We start from the raw sequence: 27,945 nt of genomic DNA on the forward strand, positions 1-27,945 counted from the left end.
TTGTAAAAATAAGGGGTTTATTATAAGATTTCATCTATTTCTAAAAAGAAAGATACTAGACTGTAAATGTTGTATAAAAATTTAAATGAATTTAAAAAATAATAAAGTCTTGAAAGATTTTTTTTCCACTTCCACACATTTTAGAACAGTCTTCCAGCGTTAGCCTAGAAGTAAAGTTTTGCCATTGCTTGAAGAAACTTCTTTTTCCTTCTCTGCGCAGCAAGCTGTAGGACTTCCTCGGGATTACTGGCGTTCAGCTCTGTCTGGCCAATGGCTTTTATCTTGAAACAAAAGATGAGACAGCGCTAGCACCACTCATTCCAGTAGGGCTGTTCCATCACAAGGCATTTTCAGCACCGGCTCAACGGGGGATTTATTTCTGTAACATGCGGTGCCACCCCACCCCTCAACCAACAACTTCACATCAGCATCCAGACTCAATATTAAGAATTAGGCAACAAAATTAAAACGGCAAGTGGCGATTCTTTTCAAAGACGGTTTCAGGGAGGGACAGACGCAGCGAGGAAATCCCACACCCCCAAGCACCCTGTGTTCGCTTACTGCTATCTGCCGCTTGTCCGTCTCGCCTCTTTTGTGGTGGAGATCTGAGGGTGGGTCAAGAAAAGACACACGGGTAGGAAGCGGGCTTTTTCCAGCCACGGACATCCACTGTGAGCTTTCTGTAGTGGCATTCTACTGAAAGGATACATGTCAAATACTCCAAAATTGTGACATCCCAGATGTATTCGTAGTAAGAATCCATGGCATCGTGACTGAAAGAGAATACAAGGTTAGATTACCCAACGCGCACATTGTGCATGCGTATTTATAAGTTTTGTTGTACCATTTACCTGTTTTGTTCCTGCAGTGCCTTAAACGCAGTTTTATAGTCTACTTCTCTGAGGAACTGGCATAAAATGGCTACCTGTAAGGAAAGGCGCACAGGTGATTTTCACAGCCTTCATTCCCCGCAAACTGAAATCTTCCACAGAAGCCCTCAGTAATCCCACCCCGTTCCTAGCCCAACCAACTCCTGGTTCCTGTAGCAAGTTCTGAGCACCTGAACTTCCAGAGCGTACGCAACTCACTCTGCAATAATCAACAGCAGTAGCTAAAGGGAAGCAAAAGGGTTTTTACCCTTTTACCCAGGGACTGACTTGGCTTCCAAGTTTCTAAATGCATTTAATAGCTCTTAACTCAGAGGTCAATAAAAGCCTTGTTACTTCTCGGAGAAGGAGCAATCCCACTGAACAGTGGCCACACAGGGCTACCACGAAGAACATGGCCAGCTTCCCAGCACCCCCCCACAGATACTGGACTCTCCCTCAACTCTACAAAAAAAACCCCAAAAACCAAACCACCAAAAAAACCCCCCAAACACACCTCTATTCTAAGAGAAAAATGGAACAACCTCCCCCAGACTACTACTTTCTACAGCATTTCCAAGTATATGTTTATTTACTCCTTAATTTGGGTCCTTTTAGTGTCCTAGAAGCAACAGTAACAACACAATCTATTTTATTGCAATTACATTTAAAAGGAACAATGCAACTGGATTCAGTTTTACTTTTCAGAAAGTTCACCACCCCCCCTTAAACATCAAAATATTTATAAACTAATGTTTTCCTAAATGTCCATGTTTCAACTCTTACCTGGGTGTGACAGTTGAGTAAAGAACAACACTTGATCATTCTTTTTATCACCTAGAGAACAGTTAAAACACAAGTTTTGAAATGCTAGTATTGGAACACAAACAGCAATTTATGCTTTTTTTTCTTTTTTTTAAATACAAGAGACCAGCTACATAACCATGTACGTTCTTCTAACGCGCCCCCAACAACTCCTGGGTTTTAGCACATCCACTGATCAACGGCGCTTTCATCCCTTCGCAGACTTCACAAGAGCACAACGTGTGCTACAGAACAAAGCGCTGGGTTTCTGGTTGGAGAGCCGGGCTGCGGTCCTTAAAAAGCTTCGCCTTCGTCTCCTGCCGCCCACAGAAAAGGCCTGACCCGGGTGGGACCGGCAGAGGGAGTGGGCCCAGGGACAACAGCTCGCACCCCCGGGCAAAGACGTGGCGACGAGCAGCAGTGCCGCCACCCAACAGCACCGTGCTCCCAGCCGGGGCTCCCGCGCCGCTGCGGCCAGGCAGCGGGCACGGCCTGGACAGGGCTGCGAACGTTCAGGGTCCCAGACGCTGCCTGAGGCTCGCCCTTGCCGTACGTACGGGAACGCGAAACGAGCAGCAATCGGACAGCGTATGAAAATAACCTCCTTCCCTGGGCCTGGGCGGGCACGACCAGCCTATCGCCTACTGAGACGCAGCCTACAAGAAACACAGTGGTTGCCTAATGAACAAGGCAAATGCCTGGATAAAGGCCTAAGCGGCTGCAAGACTGGAGCGGAACATGCTGCGGCGGGGATTGAAGATTCCCCCCAGCACACCCAGTGATTAAGGGGTTCTCACTCATGGGCCACTTGCCAGCGCCTAGCCGCTCGTCACACCAACTTGCCAAGCACCCAGGTCCCTGCCACGCACAGCGCCATACCTCCAGCACGCTCTGACAACGGTAAGTTACAATCCCACCCATCTCCGGGCAACCTTGCACAGCGCTGCGACACAGCCCTGCTCACTGTCAGAGTATGGAAACCAATACCGGGGGTGTGTGAGAAGGAGCCAACGTTGTCTGGATCTCCCTGCTGATGTGGTCCACGCTCCCGCTCCTCAGCTGCGTTAGTTAGAGCAGACAATATTTCAGAAGTGTTCAGACAATACGCTTACGTTTGTCTGCACCATGGGTGGAAGCAAGCAGGCTCCATCTGTGTGATACCAGCACCAGAAGCACGGCGGGAGCGGGCTGGAGGCTCGGGCCAGCGCTGCAGCACAGCCAGCGAGGAAGAGCGAGCACTGCTGCGCTGCCCTGAGCTCGTCTGCCCGCCCAGCATCGCCCAACACGGTGTGGCCCCGCGCAACGAGCTGGGGGACGGCCACACCGCACGGCCATGTGTGTGCCCTTGGCTTTTTCATTTGCTCACTACTGCACCGGAGTCCGGCACCAGTGCCTTCCCAGCTGGCAGCTCTGCACATTCAGTCTACGAACTAACAGAAAAGCCTTCTGTGCTTCAGCAAAAGGGGAAGCTTCAGATTTTCTATGGCCTTCAAGCAACAAGCAAAGAAAAATGGATCTATGAGGATTCATATCCCTAAATGCATCAGCTATAAAATCTTACAAGCTACACCAACGTGTGCGTGTTTAGCAGTTTTGTTTCTACAGAGAATTAGGATGCTGACTGGATCCAAAGAGATATTTTTGTACATCTAAATCCCATTGTAGCTCACCTGGTCTGTGTACACATCTGGTGGCACCATCTTATTAAAGAAGTCTGAGCACACAGCTCCTGCCTGTAGATAATAGTGAAGGGCTGCTGAATACTGATTCGTCGCTGCAGTGGAAAAAGGCAAAATAAGGTCTTAAAAGTAAACACAGCAGTTATTTCTAAGACTCAGATCAATTGTTTATAGAATTACTCAGATACATACATCTCATAGGTGAATTCTACTGGGAAGGTGACTTGCATATCATTGTTTGAAAAGCACAGACACACAGGAGGCAGTAAACCAGTGACAGACAGAAAACTACACAATCAGGAAAACTAGCAACACAGGCAAAGTTCTGCCTTTTGAGAATTACTTTTTACTTTTCAGGTATTTGATCTTAAATCCATCAACCTTAGAGCAGAAAAGCAGCTTGTCTTCCCTGAACTCCGCACGCGGGTGGCAGTGAAGGAATTTAGTTGGTGCAAGTTAGAGAGGGCCAGCTGATGCCACCACACCCATCTCATGGTTCAGCACCAGTTTTACTCCCAGTAAGTCCTTACTGAACCAACACGAAGACAGTTTTCAGGGGCTCTGTGGTGAGAGCAGTCTGATTGTCCACACAGCTTCTGAAATACAGACCCGACACATGCCGGGAGTGCTCTTTCAGGTACCAGCTTCTGAGGCTTCCTACGTAAGCATCCTCCTCCTGGGATGTTGTTCCACTTTGTACGAGCAGTAAATACTGCCAGTTTAACACCTCAAATCACTCCCTCATATCCAAGGTGACAGCCCTAACCACAAGACTAAGACCCCTCCCCTCACCCCAAGGGTTATGAAGCATCTTCTAGACAAATTTGTCTCCTTTGGAAGCAACAGGCTAGGATTTCTGCACTACATCTTACAGCACACCACAGACATCCTCCCAGTGCAAAAAAAAAAAAAAAGAGATTTGGAAACATGCACCTTGCCTCCTGCAATAGCCCAAAGCACCAGCAAGTAGATGGCAGAGGCACAGCACACATCCTGTTTTACTGCCAGAAAAGAACAATTTGGCTTAAATTGCTAAATTTCACTAGACTGGTCTCAACAGATAATTTAAGTGGAAGAAATGCCGAGCTACCTTTGAGGATGGCTATGGCCACGTCCTTCTCTGGGACATACACCAGGTAGTACCGTACTTGTCTGGCTATCTTCTGAAAGTTCATTCTTCAGCACCTACCTCTCTACTCTACTGACACTCTAAAGCAAGCCCCAAGAACTGACTCTAGGTTGGGGAATAATTTAACAAAGCATAGTATCACAGAGCTGGCCAAGGCTTCCCCAGGCAACCGCTGCCCTGGTACAGTCTGGGTGCACGTCATGGTGCCCAGAAGCTGCAAGAATTTATATCCCAGTTCTGCTGGCTGCTCTCAGCTGAGGAGCAAGGATAAGTACTGGGAAAGTGGCAGGCGAGGACAGAACAACAGGAAAGAGCTTCCCATCACAACCAATACCAGATCAGAAGTTCATGCTTCCTCATTTACAAATCCTAGATACTTCCCTATATAAAACAGACCCTCTCTACTGTGCTCGTCTTCTGCTCCAGTGAAGCTGATCTCCACATTTAAAAGCAAGCACTATTCACACAACTTTCCATCCACTTAATACGACTCGAATGCCAGGGGTTTGCACAATATACCACTCAAGGACCAACTGCACCCACTAAAAAAAAAAAGTGATGTTAATGATGACACTTAGAGTAAAGTTTCCCTTACCCCAAAAGCAAGTCCGCATGACCCATCAAAAGCTCAGTCTCTCTGTGGGCTTAGACAACCTCCCAAATTCACCTATACAACTGCATGTAAAGATTTTAAACTCATATATCACTTAAGCTTCTTTTCACAAGAGGGAACACAAGGAAGGTTATGTCAAGCAAATCTCAGAGAAGCAAGGTACCCCTACACACATGCTAAAAATAGACATTGGTTTCACTTACCAAAATAAATATCTGCTTGAATAATTAACCAGAAGTGGTTGTTTGCGTTGATAGTCAATGCATAGCTGACTAGCTCTTTTACTGTAACAGCCACAGCTTCAAAGTCCACTGACTGAAGACTAAAGGAAAAAAGGAAGAAAAATAATTCCTAAATTATTGTTTTGGTTTTTTAAGCAGTAATTTGATTTCACATCTAGCTTAAGTCCAAAGCACCTTGCATTAAATGTCAAGCAAAAATAACTCCAGGAAAGATTTAGTGTTAACTAAGACTACTGTTGAGTTGTTTCAATAGAGTAAATCTGATAGAACAAATACCCCCTTCACAGGCTCGGACAAAAAGTCAGAACTTTATCTGCAGTTGACACCACAAAAGGGTTTCGTGCGAGAATATATGTTTTCCGTTTAAAGAAGTTTGAAGACAACACCTGAAACCACTACAAGTTTATCACAGCATCTGCATAAATGGCCACAGACAGCAATCTCTGGAAACTTGTGGAACTAGCTTGGAAAGGAAGGCTGGGAATGGTTTGGCACATTGCTTGGGCAGTCTTTCCCAAAGCTCATGCGGAATCTCCATTTTTAAAAACATGCTTTTTCTCACCCTACTGCTAAATTCTGGTAACCTTGAAAATTACTTTCTTCTGATTAACTTTATAATATACACTGACGTCTAAGTCGGTAACAATGAGACTATTCAACCAGACCAATTAAAGACAGATGAACCACACTAAGCATTACACGCTCTCTCTCTCTCTCTCATGAGAGTCATCTCTCTTGATGCATACATGGAATCTAAACCAGAGGCTCTGTAGGGTAGAACCTCACTAAACTTCATTGGAGAAATACAGTTCAATCCAGCCAGAACATATCAATGCCTACCATATACCACTTAGTATTTTGGCAATTATTCAAACACACATCAAAAAAATATTTGTTATTTTGCATTAAAATATTATATAGTTCACATAGTTACATCAGGCATTGGAACAGGCTGCCCAGGGAAGTGGTTGAGTCTCCATCCCTGGAGGTATTTAAAAGATGGGTAGACGTGGTGCTTAGGGACTTGGTTTAGTGGTGGACTTGGCAGTGATAGGTTAACAGTTGGACTCGATCTTAAGGGTCTTTTCTAACCTTAATGATTCTATGATTCTATGATATAGTTCAGTAAAGCAGGCAGCTAAAACACCCCTCTGTTTCTACCAGCAGCTGCATCAGGACCATCAAATTAGGAGCAAAAACCTCCACGCAATCAGACCAATCCACCCGCAAACAGAATGGGGGTCAGTGATGCCCCTACATGGCAGAATTCACACTAACATACAATAACTAACACACAGTAACAGGAACCAAACCAACTACGTGAACGCATATTTTGAAAATTGTATATTTAATTATGATCTTACTTGGGGATGGATGAGGGCCAGATGGAAATGTGCTCTGCTGCAATATCATTCACAATATCTTCCTAAGAGGAGAAAGATGGTAAGAGGCATTACAGAAAGAAACACTTCAAGAAAACCAAGTAAGATGTTCATGATATATACTAACCCGAACATTATGAAGCTTGACAAACAGGGACAATATTGTGGTTAAAACCAATGGTTCCTGTAAGGAAGAAAAAAAAAAAAGTATTCCTATGAGCTAACAAAACTCCACTTCTTTCCCTAAGCTTTAGAGCTGTGTAAGAAGTTCTGACATCATTATACTTTCTTATTGAAACAGGGCAATATTTTGTTAAGAATACTGCAACGCAGGAACACTGTGAGCAAATTTCTGTAGGAAGTCTTTAATTACTTCAGGTTTTCCTGAATAACTATTTGGATATAAACTTTACTTAGGTTTTACACATCTTTATGTTGTTTCTGCAACTACTGCCTAGCCTTAAACTTAAGCTAGGTATACTACAACTTTCTATACATTTACAAACCCACAAGGTATAAAACAATTTCCCTTCCTCTTACTTCTGCTGCTTAGTTACGACGCAAGTAGCAGCTTCCTTCTCCCTCCAAAAGGAATGCTTTGCTTCGTGATAGCTGGAATAAAATGAACTTCATGATAGCTGGCACAAAATATACTCCTAATGTTAATAGATCTCCACTGTCAGAACTCAGGATTTTTAAAATTTTTTTTCCACACTGCTGTATGGCAGGTATAGCAAATTCCGAAGTTCTTCAGACATATAAAACAGCTGTATAGCTATCAGATTTTCTGACTTTAACAGGAAAAGTCCAGAAAAATATTATACCAAAAGAAAGTTCTGGTTGCGAACACATTCTCAAGGCCACTGTAACTTACCCGAAGCTTTTTGATGAAGGACAGCAATTCACTCCTAAATGAGGGACACAAATATCCTTGTAAGTAATCGTCCACAGCAAAGAATATATGCAAACTTAATACACTGGAAACGAAAGTCAGTAAAGCAAATTCTTCACCCACCAAAATACTCCTGAACCTCTAAGTTTACAAATGCAAGGTATAAAAGTGAAAACGCTCAAGCAGGTCATTCACTTTTAATACGCTCACTGGCAAGTTTTACTTCTACATTTAAAACAGGTTAAATAATTGATTCCTTGTCATGCCAGATCAGAAATTGTCACCATAATACCAATCTAGGCAAGCACAGCCTGTTTGGAAAAGGTTTCATTGCTTCTTTTCTATAATAACAACAGGGTCACTGCCCTTTACTGTATGAATCAGAGGGGGTCAGAAAACGTTCAGTATCCTAGAGCACACCTGTACTGCTTCCTTTTCCTTGCCAGAGTACGCAGCCGAAATATACACCGAGCACATACCCTCTTCCACCCATCCCACAGCAGCGTAAGCAAAAGCAGCTGGCCTTTAGGCACACATTAACCTGATTAGCTCAAGAAAGGCAAAGAAACAGTCAATAGTTTGACAGAGGCACTTTTTCCAAGTTTTTAACATGGAAAGCTGTTCAGTATAATCATACATTCCAGAATTTACCATAAAAGGCAACTTATAATCAGGCTTGAACTTAAGAATAGGCTGAAAACACTTACAAAATCAGTCCTGAACCAATCAATCAATCAGTTAAGGCTAAGGCTGGCATAGGTTAGGTAACTGACAGTGAAATTACTCCAGTCAACAATATTTTCTTTCTTTCCCTCTCCCCAGGGGCTCAGCTGAACTAGAATTTCACTTCAAGATTGAATAACATCTAGCTTTAGATTCAGAAACCTATAGCTAAGTGTAGACACCTATGCTGTGAGCTAGGTGTTTAATAAAAGTAGTTAACTGATGCAGTCACTGGAGTCTGCAGAGCAATTCTATTTGATGTAAAGCAGACACCTCCCGTCAGTCAGCTAAACTGCCCTCTAGATGCCATTGACTTCACTGGAAGAACTACACCGATTATAATGGGAGCACAGGCATATATGCTTTGGCATCTGTATGTTGACCTGAATCCCACGCGCTCCTTCTCTCTCTCTGAAAGGGAAAGTCAACACATCACCGCTAATAACCAACACCACCAGTGAGCATTCACTCAGTAGAGATCTTTAGCTGCTGCCACCACTCTGCTAGTGGAATCCAGACAATTTTTGAAGGGAACACAGGGTCAAGTATAAAATTCAAACAATCTTTAAAAATAATTTAAGAAAACACACCTGTACATAATGCCTAGTGTAGACTCCCTGTGTTTTATCAAACTCACTCTGCCATCATTCCCCCGTTTGTGCTGGTTGGATACACTGCAGATTTGTACAACGACTTCCCAAAGGTCTTTAGCTGTCCGTCTACTTTCTTTGGGACCTGGAAGTTCTTTGCACGTAGCAGCCAGCAACTGTCCCAGCTATGCAATGCAAGAGAAAAAAAATACAGTAACTACCGCTCCTCTGAATCCTGACTACAGCAAAGGAATTATTGGCATTTAAAGTGGCTAAGGAAGTGATTTTAAGTTACAAACTACAAAGCAACGTGACTAAACTTTGCAGCAGAGGACTTTGATGAGGAACCTGGAAGACAGGAATTAAACAACAGAGGATTTTTCCCTTTATTAGTTTCCTTAGGGCATATTTCATTACTACAGGCTCCAGAACACAAGCTTTACACTCTACTTAAATATACTGCATAAAACCTAAAAACTAAAAAATACAGTTTTAAAGACTGGCTCCCTAGAACTTTCTTCACTTCCATATAATAATTAATCTGAACCAAAACTGGCACCCTCTGCTATTCAGAAAAAGCTGAACTTCAAAATGGAAATCAGGAAATACCCCAGGTAAGCAGAGCAGGCCAAAAATTAATCTATCCTGTAATATGATCTGCATTCAGCTTCATTGCCTGACTTTAAAGTAGAAACATTGCTGTAAAACCATTTTGAAAGTAAAGTTTCAAAAAAGGTGGTGCTTGAATATCTCCAGAAATTCAACACTGGTGTTAGGTTCAGAAATGGAACCATTACAGTGCACCTGGAAAACAAGTGTCTTAGGAACAGAAAAACAACCAGACATGAAGCCTGAGATCTGTGCACTTCTCATACCTCCTGTGTGAATCTAGGCTGAGTTCCAGCTGAGAGAAGAGCCCTTTATGGAAGTGCTACAGGTTCCAATCAGCTTATGGATCACAACCACACGTGCCTGATGCTTATGGAACCAACCTCAGCCGGCAGCCGACAAGGCCTAAGACGCAGTTTCATCTGTTTTTGCAGCACAGCCTCCATGTCCTTTGTCAACCGTCAAATACACTTATTGCTTAGCCCTGCTGTCTTCTATACCAGACTTAATTCATTATAGTCACAAAACCCGACACTCTTGAGACAGAAAAAGTCAATTATAGCCTGACAAGGCTTTGAGACTGAACACTCGTTACCTTCACATAAGGATTAGTTTGAACCAGAGGTAATGGAACTTGCATGGTCAAATACTCATTCTCACGCCAGTTTAACAGGAAGGCAACGCATTCTTCAGCTATAACTTGTCGAAGAGGAATATCTGGAAGAAAAGGCATTCTTCGCTTAACTTTTTTTTTTTTTTTGAGAAAACACAGCATTATTCGAAAACAAGCAAAACACATTCCCTCTAATTACCCATGTTCCATATCTATCACAGAAAAACACGATGCTTAGCCCTACAAGAGACTTCACCTCTGAAAATCAGGAGCAACAACAGCTTCCTCCAACCACAACAGTACTACATTCCTTCCTCAGTGTGAAGCTGTGTGGACTGCTTTAACAACTAGCAAAACTTTTCAGGTGAAAATGCAGACGTGTTTACCCTGTTCAAGTCCTTTAAGTGGCACTAAACAGAAACCGTCAGTGTTTAGCAACACGTAGGCATTACGAAGTTGCTGTTTCCAGCTTCTAAATACTAACCAAACTTCTAAAGACTCACTGAAACCAGTGTCAAACTTCACTATTGTTTTTCCAATTATACACCTAAATAGTAGATCTACAATACAAAGTTTGTTTTTTTTTCCTTCTGCTAAAGCTTTGTGCTTTACAGTGTCCCAGGGAAGACAGCAATGTACTTGCCAGGTACTCTCATTTCCAAATATCCCCGGACTCTGCTTATAAGATCAGAAGGAGGACGTTCTCCAGAAACACCAGCTCCAGCTTCATGAGTGTAAATGTCCAAAAGTAGCATTTCATTCAGCATGACTTGACGGAGTTTTGGAGAAAACTCTGTCACGAGCTCCAAGCAAGCAGCAAAAAGCTGTTTCGCATGGACAAAATCCTGCAATAAAGAGGTTCCTGTAATTAATGGTTCATAATGGATTCATAAGGGAAAAGACTAAAAATTAATGTGCTGTTCAGCTCTATCCCAGCTGAACCAGCCTCGGCATCCATTGTCATTAGCATTGCCCAAGCATCTCACAATTACTGTTTACATTTTTGAGTCCTTTGGACTTGCTGTTAAGCTTAACAGTTCCAACAGTTCCAGATTTTTCAGACAAAACAAGAAGTTTAAGCAAAAACATACCAGAAGTAACTACTGGCATATTAGGTACGGTTTGGTTTTACCTTCTGGTTTAGCAAACTACAGTATTGTCAATTACAAGGCAAAACAGCATTCCAATAAATTCCTTATGTAAAACAGCCAAAAGAACAGCACTTCATATCAGTAAGTCAAATCACCACTGGCTTTAGATGCAACATGATTTAGTACATCATAATCAAAACTTCGTATGAATGAAATTACCTCCAGGCCCAACTCCCTGGAAAGCCATTATCTTTGCTCTACCGATGGAACTTTGTGAGACAGAAATATTTAACCATTATATGACACACAGAGCTTGTTACTACATCTCCCTCACCTCCCAATTTTTTTTCAATTCTTCTCAAAAAGGGCTTTCCATATTTTCAGTTTTGTTAAAACTCAGTTGCCCAGACTAACTCACACGTAACTTCAGATGGCTTGCTCACCTTAATTGCACAGCAGTGTAATCCCTTCGCCATAAGGATGTAGACCAAATCCCTAGTCAGATTGTCTTTGATTCCTAAAATAACATTGCCGTAAACATTTGGTACTTCCCACTGGGAGAGAAATACATAGGACATTTGCACAGAAACAGGTTTTAGAATTCACATCACTGCTTAAAACATTAAAAACAAAACTCAAATATTGAAAGTGATTGACATCTAAGTGCCAACTCTTTCATTTTTACAGAAGTAACGTATTGCTCATACAGAAGTACAATAAAAATGCCTAGCTACACTACTTTGTTCATACTCTGAATATGCAATAATTGGGAGGGAAAAAAACCCCAAAACCAAAAAAGACAAGAAATCCTTATTTAACAACAACAAAAAAAATCTGTTGTTCTCTCCTGCTCCCCGCTTCTAATGATAGGAATTTAAATTTAAATAATATCGCTGACTAGTCAGAACACTGAAAGCAAAAGCTACAGAAATTTGTCTTCTCACAAGGAAAGCTTGTGATACAGTCAGTAATTCCTTAAAACAAAGCTTATACATTTTGTTGTAATACTTTTCATAGACAATGTGAGTTTAGATAGGTGTCATTCTTATAGAAACAGCATTATGCAGAGAGAGGGGGAAAAAAAAAAAAAATCACATTGAGGGTCTAAGACAAAATGTTTAATGTTCACTGCAGTATGATACCTAACCAGTCCCTGAATCACTCACTCATGACCACATGAAATAAATTACCTTATTTGAAACTGTCCAGAATTGGCGTTCTGAAGTCATACCATGCAACTCAATTAAGATCTGTCGAATCCTCCAAGGATCTACTGACAATATGAGCTGGTGTTCAAGCTGGCCAATATTGACACTTGCTGAAGCTAGAAGAAAAGCAATCAGGTCTCCAGCACATTCCTTCTTAATGTAGATGCTTACATTTCTTTAGTATATAACATTTTAAACATAACACAGTAAGAACAGCAGAAACATCAATGCTTTTGTAGGTCCCATACATCCTTTTGTGCCCTTCCACAAACACCTTGTGCTAGCCTCCCAGCTCCCCTGACCTAAAGGGCTGCTTGCAAATGACCCTTTTCTCACACCAGCAGCTCTGAGTATTCCCTTACCCTTGCTACAATGAAGCAATAGGTTCAAGATCTGCACCAAAAAAAAAAAAGTTCCTATACTGCCTTAGTGAAAATACGCATTTTCACAACTGGCTTAAGTCAATGCAAGGCTGTGTTAGAGCTGAAAAGGTAAGTTCTTTCCAGCTCCAATCACCATCTGGCACCTCTTATGTTAGCTTTGACTTGTGCAGCTGCACAGCCAGCCAACTATATCTGGGAAATGGACTGGCTGAAAAGATCTGGGTTTTACTTTGGTAGGTTTAAAACTTCATCCAGATGGTACTCCTGGTCCAGCTCCCCACACTGTCACAGACGCATTAGTGCTGGTGTAAGTCCAGAGGCAGGGTGCCCCTTCTGCGAACAGCTGCCACAGCCAGATTTGGTTCAAACCAACAGCCACACCTCTCTTCCACTTGGTCAGCTAGGACACATTCATTTGAACGTACCTATTACACTCAGTTGAGATGCAAGCAAAATACCAGCAAATAACAGCCGCCTTCGAAGAAGTAGGACATTGACCCAACTAAAAATGGGAAGTATTCTCTCCCAAAAGGGCCACAAAAATGATCAGAGGGATGGAACACCTCTCATATGAGGAAAGGCTGAAAGACCTGGGGTTGTTCAGCCTGGAGAAGAGAAGGCTGCAGGGAGACATTATTGTGGCCTTTCAATACTTAAAGGGGGCTTATAAGAAAGATGGGGACAGACTTTTTAGCAGGGCCTGTAGCGACAGGACAAGGGGTAATGGTTTTAAACTAAAAGAAGATAGATTCAGACTAGATATAAGGAAGAAATTTTTCACAATGAGGGTGGTGAAACACTGGAACGGGTTTCCCAGACAGGTGGTAGATGCCCCATCCTTGGAAACATTCAAGGCCAGGCTGGACGGGGCTGTGAGCAACCTGATCTAGTTGTAGATGTCCCTGCCAACTGCAGGGGGGGTGGACTAGATGACCTTTAAAGGTCCCTTCCATGCCAAAGCGTTCTATGATAAAAACATTCTCTCAAATTTTTCTGAGAACAGACCTGCACATAGTAACCTCAAGCATGGAAACAGGTAACTGCCTGCATATAAGTTAATGTAAATACTGTGAAAATTACCTGGGATATCATAAAAAGAAGTCACAGGTTTTGTGCACAGGTTGATTCGAGGAGATCTCTTCCGCATTTGATCAATGAGTAGCTTCCGCTCATCATCTTTCAGAAGTTTTATGAACAGCTCATGAGACGAAATCATGAAGACAAGCTGAAGATCTTCCAAACCCAAACACAAGTTTCTAAACAAATAAAGGAGTTAATACATGAGCAGGAAGAAGCTGCTTTTTCCAGTTATAAGTTCTCAAAACATTTATTGTGCTGTATTACATTGCTTTCAAAGTGTAAATTCATGTTATCTCAATATGGGTACATACTTGAGAAATGCTGCCATTTTTCTCTTCAGTGCTTCGGAAGCATTTTCCAAGTTTATTGATCTTGAACAAACCTGGGAAAGAAAGCAGTAAATAATTAAGCAGCACCTTAGAACTCAAAATATTTATAGTTACAGACAGTGTTACTGCCCCCTTTTTCTGACTCACAATTAGTATCGGGCAGTAACCGTCGCTCTCAAGGGAGGCCACAAAGTTATCTGATAAACACTGTAGCCATCACAGATGGATCAGAGTTTCTTTCAACCTGTACACCAGAGAGGCTGTTTCAGACAACTGTTACCTTCCCTCAGACACAATTCACATTCCTTTTTCCTATTCCTCTGATATTCAGGTGTGCTGACGTTGAGTGCTACAGTATCAGTCAGCCTCACAAGATCATTAAGTACATAAACAAAGCCCTTTTACATGAGTTTAAAAATGAACCAACATTTCTAAGTGCAAAAGCATAAGACTCACTAGGACTAACAGGTTTAAAAAAAAAACCCAGTAGCTGAAAGATAACTAGATAATTGAATTTAATTGCCAGCTTGCAAGAAACAATATTTTTTGAGAAATATGTTTAAGTCCTAATACGAGCAGTTGATGGAACAGCTTTTACTTGCTCTGAAGTACATAGTACTGTCAAGTCAATTTTTGCCACATGCTTGAAGAGACAAGCAAAAGACAAGGCTCAAATTAAGCAAAGAAGGTATGAAAATAACAGCAAAGCAACAGAAGGAGCAAGTTTAGTTTGAGCAATAATAGTTTCCTAAAAAGCTTCACTGAGGGCAACAGTTTAAACCTCACACATACAGTAACTCAGGATCATTTCATGACATGCAAACTTTCACAACAAAGCTGGTAAGGGAAAGTGGTCCTCTTCAACAGATACTTCTTCTAATATCTCTCTCTGTCTTGGAGAATTTGTTTCTTTGTTCCTTTGAAAACAAACGTTCAACAATATCTCTATATAATTTAATGACATCGGGAATCACAGCAATTTCAAATCCAAGCTGAAGCAACAGGTCAACATTGGGTCCTCCCCAACAGACGGAAACAGAGCTATGAATAGATGCGAGAGTGACCCCATAGAGTGTAATTGTACTAACTGCAAAGAAGTTGAATAATGTTTGAGAAGTTACCTTACAAAGTATTTTTCTCTGCTTCAGAAATTTGAGCATCACTTGCAACAATAATACAGTTCTATGGGGAAGGAGATATCTCATTTCCCCTTCTAATTTCAGATAATTTCTTACCTCAAGGAGGAAGTCTATTTTCTCTTTGCTGGGTTTCAGGAACAGTTGACAAAACTGAATATCAATTGTTCGGCCCTGCAATACATCGCAGACTGTGTTGCACACACAGACTTTGAAACAAACTTCATCCAGAGCATCATTCCTGCAAGAACACAAAACCAAAGATCACAGAATTTCTCTGACAAACACAGAGTTGGTATCACGGCAAAGCGCCAGCTGCCAGATCCCAAGACAAGTTTGGAGCACATGCCTCAGTCCAAGACCGCGTTCTGAAAAACTTTACTCAGGATCTACTTAAGCTTACCCAGGATCTCACTTTTTTTAAAAAGAAAATTCCCTCCCTGCCCACAGCTCTGTTTCACACGCAGACTTCATTATTGCTTCAGCCTGAGCACCACTGGAACTCCAACTAGAGTTGCGTCAGCACAACTGACACAACGGTGCATTGCTTCTTGGCAAGCATACCCTGAGCATGGCTGACAGCCCAAAAGACTTCAGGAGTATTTATTCACCTCAGAATACACAATTATTGGACAAAAATCAAAACAAATAATCACAGCCTATGGCTTCCTTCTCTTTATCCTTCTCTGTGTGACTCAACTAGATCGCAGAGTCATGCTCCTCCATCCTTCTCTGTCTAGTGCTCATCACTGAAGGCGCTCTGTATCAGCCATATCAGAGATGAAAACACCCCTACACAGTGCTAAGCCACAGCCTCTAAGATCCTCTTCTAAGAGATGTTTATTTGACTCCTCTCTCACTGAAGTGAAAGCTGAATTCAGTAACTACTAAGTTCTTACACAAGAGGCTGTCACCATCGATTCTTCCTTTTCCTCACACACGTGTTTGTAAAACTGAGCCTCTCTCACTTCTTCAACTGAAATACTTGTAGGCACCTTCCCTTCAGAGAAAAATCATCATCATGATTATATGGAGATACTTTCCATAGAGCCCTGATTCAAGTGTTTATGTTCCACAGAAGGTTGAATTTTGGATGTGACCATGTGCTCAGCATTTCTCAGTTGGGACCCATCCACAAGCTGCTCTTGTAACGTGCCTAATTCTCTCCACTTATTATAAATTTTTTCTTTTTATAAATGTAGCATACTAATCCTTCAGCCCTGAGCTAGTTCAGCAGTACACAAGGCTCATAATCACAGATAACTACACTGCCAGTGTTCCCAATGCTTCTCCTGCAATATTACTGCTTAGTATGGTTAGCCTGACCAGCTTTGACTTCAAGGTTTAGGAGACCTCTAAAGAGGCATTACCTTAGTCAGAAATTCTGTATATACAGACACACACATATATATGATCAATTACGAGTTTTACCACTTTACTGATTTTTTTTTTTAATTCATGTAAGTATTAATACTCATTAATTTTTTTCCCATATATGGCCAAAGCGAGATACATCACAACATAGTTCCTTAGGTGGAAGATGTAGTTTAGACTATTGCTAACAGAAATAAAGGCTGAAGTTTCCTGGATGCAAGTAATTTGTTGTTAGAAGATTTTGCATACTTTCCATGAAAAACACAAAACTCATGAAAACTGCTTTTCATCATCACTGAACAGATCTTTATTTAACATCTCACCCTTGTTGAGCTTTTTGGAAGAGTTCTCTCAGCACCGATTGTCTGAACTGAACAGGTAAACTGAGGGTTAGATTATCTTCAAGGAATATCTTCACTAAGTCCTATAACACAAACACAGAATAGTCAATGGATAATGCAAAAGATACAGATTAGAGTAGGTTTTTTATCTTAACAGAAGCAGCTTACACCCATACGTAATACTAAAATTCATTAAACAACAGGAAAGGGACCAAACAATAAAAAAGTTCTCTAGCATCAGAGCATCAAAGAAAAAAAACTTCCACATCTCAGCAGCAATATTCCCTGAAACCCAAAGAACTAGATTCTGCCTGAAAATTCCACACATCAGCTAGTAGGAATTATTTACATTGTATGGAATCCAAGATATTTTAATCTAACATGTATCATTCCTATATATGTGTTCTAAAACAGAATGTTAATGGCTAGCTGGAACACTTTAATTTATTGAAATCCCTATCAGTTCAGGTGGAATCATCCACATAGAATGACAAAAAAACCCTCAAATATACATGGGTTAAGTACCCTACCTGATAGTTGCCAGATTTCATACAGCTATGGATTTGACTATAGGGAGTTGCCTGTTGAGAAGCATCATCAGAAGATGAGGTAAGAACTCCACAAGCCTGACAGTACCCAGCTAACCGTTCTTCATCGATAGTGAAATGAAGTGACGATGAACCATTCTGAAAAGTAAGAGTTAATCAAATCTTAGTGGCCAAAATATTATGAAACATAAGGTTAATTCAGAAACACAGAGACTCACAATTTCCCCAAGTAACAGCAAAACAACAAAAGAATGTGCGCATACACACTTTCTTTTTTAAATAGCATACTTTTATATGTGCTCTTTACAGTGCAGACCATGTGTTGTTTATTTAAATAGAGTTTTGCAGTTTTAGGAATATAAATATGAAGCAAAATAAAAAGGAAGCATACCTTAGCTGTAAATTAAAGCATTGCATTTTTTAAAAAGGTCAGAACATAATCTGATTTCCAATGGAAAGTTAAATAAAAAAAGAATAGGAAGTTCTGTATGGTTACCTTCCTCAAAAACACATCACCACAATCAAAATACCATAACGGACAGAATGTACTGTTCAGTTGAGTTATATTAGCACTGGAGATGTTATTTTTGCATTTCTTGCATCAATACAATGGGTTTTTTTAGAAGAGTTTTTAGAAGAGTTGAACATATATGCTAATAAAACACTTATTACCTTTGCAATCAACTCCTTTGTTCTGAAAAACTTTTCTTTAGCATTTTCATGAACAGCTGCATTTGTAGATCCTTGTTGAAAATAGATTGCACCCAAATCATAGCAAACCTGCAAACAGCATTGATATAAAACACGTTATCTTGGAAATTTATATAACATTTTAAGTCAAGATTAAGTATTTCAGCTCAAACCTCACACATACTTTAAACTATTCCTAGTTTTATCTAACGTACTGACACACCTTTCCCCACATACTTCAGTTGTTTCCTCTTTAACTGCGATCTCGGTATGAGTAATTCTGCACAAGCATTACAAAATTACAGAATGATTTCCATGTAATCGTTAAGAACAATGCAATAAGCTGTCCTTGTCATATACTGGTTTACTCCAGAGGAGGGGGAAGCAACTATATTTACAGTGTTGAAAAAAGTTCTAATAATGTAAAAATGAAGTCAGTATCTCATTGCATTAAAAAAAGAACACAGGAAATATTAACAGAAAAATACTGCAATTTATCTCAAAAATATTACTTAACACTTTGTCTAAAGAAATAGATATAAATTGAAAGCTTTAGTATAGAATGTAAGGTACCTGGCACTGTATCTCCTCTGCACTGATTTTCAGTCCAGCTGTGGAACTCTCTGTTTCTCCATTCACCATACCAGGCTCCACGGCTAATAAATCCAGAGTTCTTATAGTGTGGACATAAAGATCTTTGTTCAATTTAAGTGCTCCTTCTAGGACCAGGATGGAGTCAGCAGCCTGCTCTTTCAACTGCAATAGTTCAAATGCATTGAAAAAATTAACCTCTTGGTTTTCAGTTTAGCTCTGGGTTTAAATTAACACTAGAAATGTAACAGTACAGTAAAAGGATAGTAAAAAAAAAAATTGTCCTTATACACCTGTCTTATTGCTATGTAGAATCTGCTCCTGTATTTCTTGTACAATAAGAAATTTGTGACTTCTACTTCAGTTTCAAGTACTCAAGAGAAACAGGATTAAACCCTTACTTCCACTTAAAACAAATAATTTTTCTCTGTTTCACCTACACCTTTTTGTCCCTTTCTGGAGCATTAAGTCATGCAAATTTTAAGTTATTATTTCACAGCTGAAACAAAACCAGCTTCTATGTGAACATCAAGATTTTTTCAAAAAATCTGATCAATTGGTAAAACAGTTAAACATCATTTATGCTCACCTATTTGAAAAAATATGAAAAAGTAAAAAATTGTAGAAAATGTATAATACAAATTATTTAACTGATTCCAAGTAGTACAAGGGTAGGAAAATGAACTAGGCTACTTATGGAAGTAGAGGGTTTGCTCTTCCTCTTTTCTTGCCTCTCTCAAAGGGAAACAATTCAGGCACAACTAGCATTCTGTTGAAAGCTACATACAGGAAACACTCAGGTACTAAATCCTTTTTAAAAAACCATTTTAAGTAAGTGTTGAATTTTGCTGCCATATGATTTTGCAGCTCAAGCATGGTGTTGTCTTAATTACTAATCACACACTGATTTTGTAGAGGCTTGCTCGATGTGTATTGCTCCAAGGCTGGGCTGATGAAAGAATACTTCAATCACAGAAAACAAATCCCACACCACATGCAGTGCAGAGACAACGCCATCCAAAATGCACACAGTGGAACTGTGTAGCAAATACTAAAAGTGGCAAATGTAAATGTACTGAATCCAATAAAACTGCAATGCAATTGCTTATTTCTTGTCCGTTCGTATTTACATGTAAATTCAAGCAAATATAAGAGGGGAAAAAAGTCTCACCACTTTCAAAATATTTTCAGTTAGTTCCTTTTCTTGCTGCATCTGGTTCATCCTGGAAAACACAGAGAAGACGACAAAATTTCAATTATAAAGCAAACCTGCATGTTATTTTACTTCATGTTCCAGACAACAACAATTAATTCATAGTAAGTTTTGCTTAATTACATTGTAAACATCATTATGCAAGACCGCTGACTGTTCTCATCTATCTATATCTGAAATACAGAATTATATAATGAAAAGATAGTTTTGGATGAGAATGTAGTTCAATAAAATGGAAGTTACAAAGTTTCCGTTGCTTTTTTCTTTAAAAATCAGGTTGTTAATATTAGCAAAGCTATCATGAAATCAGCTTCCACAGCCTCAAGTGTCTTGAAGCTTCACTATTTAATTCTTCTCAAGCATGTGCCAGGGGCAGAAGTGTGTTCATGTGCTTATGTAAAAATTACAAGTATTTTTAAATTATTTCCCCACACAGAATTTTTTGATTCAGGATCAGACTCTGACACATATAGGGACAATACAAGATTTACAGTAAAATGAGAAGCAGTAGTGGTATTTTTAATCAACATACTTAACAGACTCTCTCAAACAAGTATGGCCCAATGCTGGAGTACAAAATTAACATAAAACACATGAAAAGTACCACTGAGATACTCCCAACTTTATTGGAATTCTATAACATAAAAGTCAATGCCAAGGACACGTTGTAACTAAATCCACACAACTTCTAGAATTCAAAATGAATACTGACTTTAAATTACAATTTATTGCCTAATGAAGCAAGTGGAAAGACTTCATTTTGCAGGTTATCATACATAATGTGGCAAATTGCTATAATACAACTGTATTAAGCAAGATACTCTAAGTTAAAACAGGATGCAAGAAATGTACTGTGTTTAAACTACAGAATATGCATTCTGCCCAGGCAAATTGCCATCTCCCTTTTTCGCATGATTTTTTCATGCCTCTATGAAGTCACAGAGATTATAATATATTAAAAGAATGGAACGACAGACAAGTACATATACATATCAAGCATGTCTGACACGAAAATAAGAATATACTTGAAAGAAATGCAAGTTTTCCATGCTATAACTAGCCATTTTAGGCAACTGTATGTTATTAACGTGATTTAATCCAATTAGAAATTAAATTTCTGATTACAAAATACACACAAAGTCCAAATGAATTATACCTGTAACTTACACATTTAACTGGGGTGGACCAGGTTTCACTTGCTTTACAGGAAAACTACTTTGAACGATGGTCCTTATGGCCCTACATAGGGGAGAAAATTAAGCAAAGAATGGTATTAGCCTCAGAAGTGTAATAGGTAGATTACATGCCTCTTGAAAATATCAGTTTACCCTTTCAGATACATTATACCATTAGAATACATCCTCCACTCAACAGCACATCTAGTATTTAAGAAATGTTCTTATGTCCGTAAAAAGCTAAAAGACAGCAAGATTTTTTTTCTTTATAAGGTGACAGTTCAAACCACTGCCTTGATTATATTTTAGGGAACAAAGCCAGCTGTAGAACTGCTTTTCAGACTCAGCTCCTCACTATAACCTACCTACAGACCACAAAATTATTATTACTTTTAGATTCTTTCTCCTTCTATGTACAAGTATATAGACAGAAAAACAACATTGTTTTGTTCTATCATGAGTTTAAGACTATTGCCTTAAAGTAGTTTACCATCTGTTGTAGAGTAGTATTGCCATTGCAGTGGTTGGAGGTAAGCTGGACAGGTCAACATCCACATGTTTAGTTCCTGGGGGAACTTTGCTGATACACAGAAGTTCATTCAGTAGCATGTTCAGTACAGGAACAGACAAGCTATTAAAAAAAACAAGAATCAGATACTCCATACAGTAATCCTACTCCTGTAACGTTTAAGTAATATAGACTACTATTCAGTACTATAGTATTACTTAACATCCCATGGAAGTAAGAGTAGTATGTTTATTTAGCATAATGAAATGCTCTGTATCAGATGGCATTCTAGATCGGGTATGTAAAGCAGGTACCAGTATTAGCAGCGTCAGTTAAGCCAATGTGGAAGGTTGCCCTGACAGCTGAACTACTACTATGCACCGCCGCATCAGTCCACACAGACATCCCCAGAATAATCCAGTCACCTATAGCAGCAGGTCCAACTAATAAGAAATTATTTTCAGAGAACTTCCAGATCATACTTCCAGAAGGTAAACCACCATGTTTCCATTGCAAATGGAATTTCACTCATGTAAAGGGACCATTTCTCTGTTCTATTAGGGCTTATCTCCCTTTCTGCAGCATCCACTAGCAAACAGTGAAGTTAAGACTAGGTACTGGAATAGAACACTGTAGAGCGTTGCAAGCTGCATTATGTAAAATATACATTAGCTGGGACAGAACCTTCCTTGATAAAACGAGAAGACATGCAGGCTGGACTGCATCACTCCAAGCTTTTGAGGTATAATTTATCACAACTGAAACACTATTACCGATTTAGACATTATTTGAAGTCAGAAGTGATCAGCTACTGCCGAAGTACCTTTGATTCTGTGAAAAATTTGCATTCTTTGCAACCAGCATTGAAAACAACCAGGGCAACTACACTTTTAGCAATTAAAGGCAGAATTCCTGTTTAACAAATTTTAGGTCTTGTGTAATATCAGACGCCAAGTCTGTTATCAAGCTATCACTTTAAACTAACAAATGCTGGTTTTACTATGTGAGGTCCAGGAATCTTGTTTTCATTGGCAAGAGCAGAACATCACTCAACTGTTTATAAAGGCAGAAGTTTTAGAAAAAAGCTGGCCTCAAGCTGTTATTTTATTCCTTTTTAACTACCATGACTTAACCTTTGGGTATAATCAGTTAAAAACCAAAAGCATGTTTCTTAATCAAGAACAATCTTAGGCTTCATGAGCTAACAGAACAAGAACTGTAACTACTATATAGAAATGATAAATTAGTAGTTGAAATGACTTCAGATTGGTTCTCAAAAGCTCACCACAGATGGACAAAACAATCCTATCAAAACCCAGAATCAACCCAGAACTGTCATACAGTATGGCTCATTTTTGAGTCAGGATTATACCTGCATTTTTAGAAGTAAAGGTAGTGACTGACAAAAAATACACCATGAATAAATGTCAGCATAAATTCCTCCTGCAAGAAGGGAAACAGCCATAAAAAAGCCTTGTACACATTTACATATGTGAGCTTTCAAAGCTGAAGTATATATTAAAAAACTCCTATTGTATACCAGATACTTTTGACCATATAATATTTTCACAACTAACCACAATAAAGGTTTCCATTCATTCTCTGCAGTTGTGCAGTATCTTGCAAAGGTACTTTGGCAAGCAGTAATTCCACCGCACAATGCTTCACTAAGGCAGATAAATATGACATAGCTTAACAGATGACAAAAATATTATTTGGAGAGAACAAAACAGAACAACAAAAAAAGAGAACTTCACAGGTAAAAATCAAGAACATCTCATTCCAAGCCCTTTTACTGCTCACATTATAAAAAAAAATTATAATACAAATAAGAAATACAAATAAAAGTATATAGGAAGAAACAAGCCCTACCAGTAATCTGAAGGAATATAGTTTTCTCAAAATAATTCTGAAATTCAAAAATTTCTATATAACATCATAAAGACCATAAGATTTTCAGATCAACTCAAGAGAAATAAAACAATATGACATATTTTTTTTAAAGAAACTTTAACATACTCAGAGTCAATGTAACTTTTATCTAATTAAGACCTTTCTTCTTCCAAGGCGTCTGCAAGCCAAATGTTTTTGTCTTTATCAACAATCTGGACAAGGGGATTGAGCGCACCCTCAGTAAGTCTGCAGACAACACCAAGCTGGTAGGAGCATTGATCTGCTGGAGGGTAGGAAGGCCCTACAGAGGGACCTGGACAGGCTGGATCGATGGGCCAGGGCCAACTGCATGAGATTCAACAAGGCTCAGTGCCGGCTCCTGCACTTGGGTCACAACAACCCCATGCAACGCTACAGGCTGGGGGAGGAGTGGCTGGAGAGCTGCCTGGCAGAAAAGGACCTGGGGGTGTTGGTTGGTTGACAGCCGCCTGAACATGAGCCAGCAGTGTGCTCAGGTGGCCAAGAGGGCCAATGGCATCCTGGCTTTTATCAGGAATACTGTGGCCAGTAGGACTAAGGAAGTGATTGTGTCCCTGGACTCAGCACTGGTGAGGCTGCACCTCGAGTACTGTGTTCAGTTTTGGGCCCCTCACTACAAGAAGGACATCGAGGTGCTGGAGCGTGTCCAGAGGAGGGCAACGAAGCTGGGGAAGGGTCTATAGAACAAGTCATACAAGGGGTGGCTGAGGGAGCTGGGGTTGTTTAGTTTGGAGAAGAGGAGGCTGAGGAGAGACCTTATTGCTCTCTACAACTACCTGAAAGGAGGCTGTAGCGAGGTGGGGGTCGGTCTCTTGTCCCAGATAACAAGAGATAGGAGAAGAGGAAACAGCCTCAAGTTGTGCCAGGGCAGGTTTAGGTTGGATATTTGGCAAAAACTTTTTAACCGAAAGGGTAGTCAGGCACTGGAACAGGCTGCCCAGGGAAGTGGTGAAGTCTCCATCCCTGGAGGTATTTAAAAGACGTGCCGATGTGGTGCTTAGGAACATGATTTAGTGGTAGACTTGGCAGTGTAGGTTAATGGCTCGACTCAATCTTTAGGGTCTTTTCCAATGTAAATTATTCTATGATTCTATGTAAGTTACAACTGGGACATGTATTGCCTCACTAAGATTTTACATTTCTGAAGTGCAGCTCCCTAATGTGCTAAGCATTGCCAGAGTAAAGATGTTCTCAACTGTTCTGTCTCATCAGACCATTCAGCAGCTGAAATAATTTGGGCTAAAAAAATTCAAAGAAAAACGCAAAGGCAGATTTTGTCCATTTCAACCACAGTCAGTTTAGTGATCTAGTCTGCAGATATATGGAGTGCTTTACATCAACAAAACTGGAGCAAGACCTCCAACTTCAAGCATGTCAGACTGGGGAACTTAAGCTAGTTTTGTCACTGAAGAAAACGTAACCTAAAATTCATCTTTATGCAGTTTACATGTGCATATCTTAATGCCTAAGACCCACTATTCTTCCTCTCTAAATTATAAACAGTATTGAGCTGCTCACAGACACCGTCTTTATCAAAACCCTTTTCTAACTCACAGACAAAACAGAACTTCATTTCAGCTGTCACACTCAAGACTCTTCTTAATGTAAGGAAGATACTGTCAGAAAAGGGAGCAAGACAGATTTCCATTTGTTAAAATAAAGATCTCAAGCCGCTTCAGTTTAGTAATTTCAGCATGAAGATGTACAGACTATACCTTTTCTCTAATACATCCAAATCCCACTTCAGATGAGCAGCAACTTTAAGAGCAAGAAGTTTTAAAATGCGGTTTCTTTTGTTATCAGGTGGTGGCTGGACTTGGTTCTGTTCATTCACGGATGGTTTCGAAGCTTGTTCCAAGAACTGGACAATCAGCTGTACAGGTGGCGGATCTGCAAAAAACACAGCCACTCTTCAAATTCTTTGTAAGCCCAGAAATTAATTTCTTGTGCAGCTATGAAGAGGGATCTTATCTCCTTGTCATTTATACAGCTGACATTGTCACCTGGCAGATTCTAATCCCAAAGGGTATGTTGCTTATGCTGGCTCAAATCAGACTATTAACATATCTTTGTTTAACCTTCAAGTTTACTTGACCATGGTAACCACACTCTCATAGTTTTATTTATTTTCACTATTTTGTATTATTTATGTTTCAGTACTTGCATCTCCAGAAAATAAACGTTGCCTATTGAAATCACAAGCGAGCTGTTGCAAAAATATATACCTCCTTGTAATTCTCCTCTGTTTTTTTAAAATGTACTTACAAGCAACTGCTGGTACTTCTGAATACATTTAGAAGATACCTTCAGACTGATTTAAAAAAAAAAAAAAAAGCCCCCCAAATCTCTCCCTTACAATAAGATAGTCTCACCAGTACCTCTGAGCTGTTTTGAAAAACTGAAGACAAATCAGAATTATTATACTCTCATTGAACTTTGCAAAACATAGAACTAGTAATAATAGTTATTTTTAATTGCAAAATAGCAGTGTAAGATCTAAGCATAAATATGTAGCCTGACTATGCTTAAATTTACTTTTTGTAGAGGCAATACTGTCCCAGGTTTTCTTGTTTCATCCACCTGCTTGTAGTATTCAGGTACTGAAAAAGATGATTCCCACTTACGATTGTCAAAAGATCAGCTACTTTTAAATATGGTCACTTTCTTATAATCCATCAGACCAGGTTTGTATTCATGCCAGGTCTAAACAGACAGAGCAATTTCAGCACTGAACCTTTAGGAGGGCTCTAGTTCCTGACGGCAGCAAGACTTAGTGGGAGAAAACCAACTGCACATTGTAGTGATTTTTACAAACAGCGCTTCACGTTGTAAAAATAAAGAACCCGCAACATTTCCACAAACAAAACTCACATACGCGAAAGGAAAAGTCACCTACCACACCGGAAAGACGGAGAAATGAAGTTATTAAATAGGAAGGTTAACGCAAAACGAGTGAAAGGCGTTCGCGGTCGCCACGGCCGCACGCCCGCTGGGCCCGACGCCCCCGCCCCCCCCCGCACCGGGGCTGCCCCGCAGCGCAGCGCAGCAGCCCCCCGGCAGCGGCCCGCCCGCGCCGCCACCCCGCCGCCTCACGACCCCTCCGCGCCCGAGCCCTCCCTTCGACCGGGGGCTTCTTGCCACCGCGTTACCAGCGCCGGGGCGGCAAAGCCCCGCGGCGCCTCCCCGGGGGGAAGCCAGAGGCGAGGGAGGGAGCGAGGAACAGACGAAGGAGGGCGGGAGGGAGGCGGCGCCGGTGCGCGGCCGGCAGCGCCAGCAGCAGGCCCCGGGAAGGCGGAGGCAGCGGCCGAGCCGCAGGCCGCAGCGGCGAGGGAAGGGGCCCGCAGGGCAAGGAGCGAGCGTTTCTTCCGCGGGGCCCGTGAGGAGCCGGGGAGCGGCGCCCGGCCGCGCCCAAAGCCGGGGGGAAGCGGCCGCCAGCAGGGCCGCGCCACACGCACCGGGAGAGGGCTTCTGCAGGTGCTGCTCCAGCAGCGCCTCCTCCAGCAGGAACTCGAACCAGGAGGTCTGCGGCGGCGTGCAAGGCCGGCTGGAGGTGGCGGCCTCCCGGTCCGCCGCCTCCGCGCTCATGGCTGCTGCTGCTGCTGCTGCTGCTGCTGCTGCTGCTGCTGCTGCTGCTGCCGCCGCCGCCGGCCCCAGGCGGCCCCGCACACGCCCGCGGCCGCGCAAGTCGCGCCCTCCCCCGCAGGAGGCGGCAGCCCCAACAAGATGGCCGCCGGCCACCGCCCCCCTCGCGCAGGCAGGGGGCGGGGCTACGCGCGGTCCCGCCCCTCGGCGCGCTGGAGCAGCGCGGGGGCGGCGCTATGGGTGAGGCCCCGCCCACACGGCGGGGCGGGAGCACGGCCGCCCCCTGCCGCCCGCCCTCACAGCCGCGGCCCGCCCACCGCCGGCCCCCCGGTGCTCCCTCGCCTTGCCTCTCCTTCCCGCCCTTCCGCTGCTGCTGCTCCGCTAAGTAACGGGAAACACGTTTTTGAGTATGTGGTGACTAGCAGCTCTCTAGAGGAGAGGGCAAGAAGGGAGTGCTCAGAGCTGGGCCCTTGCAGCGGTCAGAGCAGGCTCCCGCAGCTCAGCCGAGGGTAAAACGACGAATCCTCCGTCCTCCCCCTGCCCACGCACGCCTCAACGCCTTATGAAAAGGCAAAGACATTAAGACCTTGATCCACGAACAGGGGCAGATTCAAGTCAAGTG

At 41.4% G+C, this 27,945-nt stretch overlaps 1 protein-coding gene across 6 annotated transcripts; it reads right to left on the reverse strand.

Moving 5' to 3' along the window:
* Positions 1-67: 67 nt before the first annotated feature.
* INTS8 (integrator complex subunit 8) lies at positions 68-27,494 on the reverse strand. Of its 6 annotated transcripts, XM_087749541.1 has the most exons (27): positions 27,197-27,494; positions 25,457-25,631; positions 21,792-21,932; positions 21,294-21,365; positions 20,085-20,136; positions 18,896-19,078; positions 18,305-18,412; positions 17,615-17,770; positions 17,067-17,167; positions 15,469-15,610; positions 14,216-14,286; positions 13,905-14,080; positions 12,424-12,557; positions 11,677-11,787; positions 10,786-10,987; positions 10,125-10,246; positions 8,921-9,105; positions 7,590-7,623; positions 6,843-6,899; positions 6,698-6,759; positions 5,295-5,413; positions 3,341-3,444; positions 1,653-1,703; positions 852-925; positions 709-773; positions 562-605; positions 68-281 (listed from the first exon to the last, which is right to left on the reverse strand). In XM_087749541.1, the coding sequence occupies exons 1-27, from the start codon at positions 27,324-27,326 to the stop codon at positions 165-167; spliced, it is 2,988 nt and encodes a 995-aa protein (XP_087605667.1). In that variant the 5' UTR covers positions 27,327-27,494; the 3' UTR covers positions 68-164. The 6 variants fall into 6 exon arrangements, 3 of the variants coding, with proteins under 3 accessions (XP_087605667.1, XP_087605698.1, XP_087605691.1); XR_015702922.1 differs by lacking the exons at positions 68-281; positions 562-605; positions 709-773 and adding exons at positions 1,810-2,326; positions 2,550-2,729; XM_087749572.1 differs by lacking the exons at positions 25,457-25,631; positions 27,197-27,494 and having other exon boundaries at positions 21,283-21,365; positions 21,792-21,821.
* Between the last annotated feature and the right edge of the window lie 451 nt (positions 27,495-27,945).

This window comes from Nipponia nippon, unplaced genomic scaffold (genome assembly GCF_047370975.1).
Source record: "Nipponia nippon isolate SJK-2023a ecotype South Korea unplaced genomic scaffold, ASM4737097v1 scaffold_1, whole genome shotgun sequence".
Taxonomy (NCBI): domain Eukaryota; kingdom Metazoa; phylum Chordata; class Aves; order Pelecaniformes; family Threskiornithidae; genus Nipponia; species Nipponia nippon.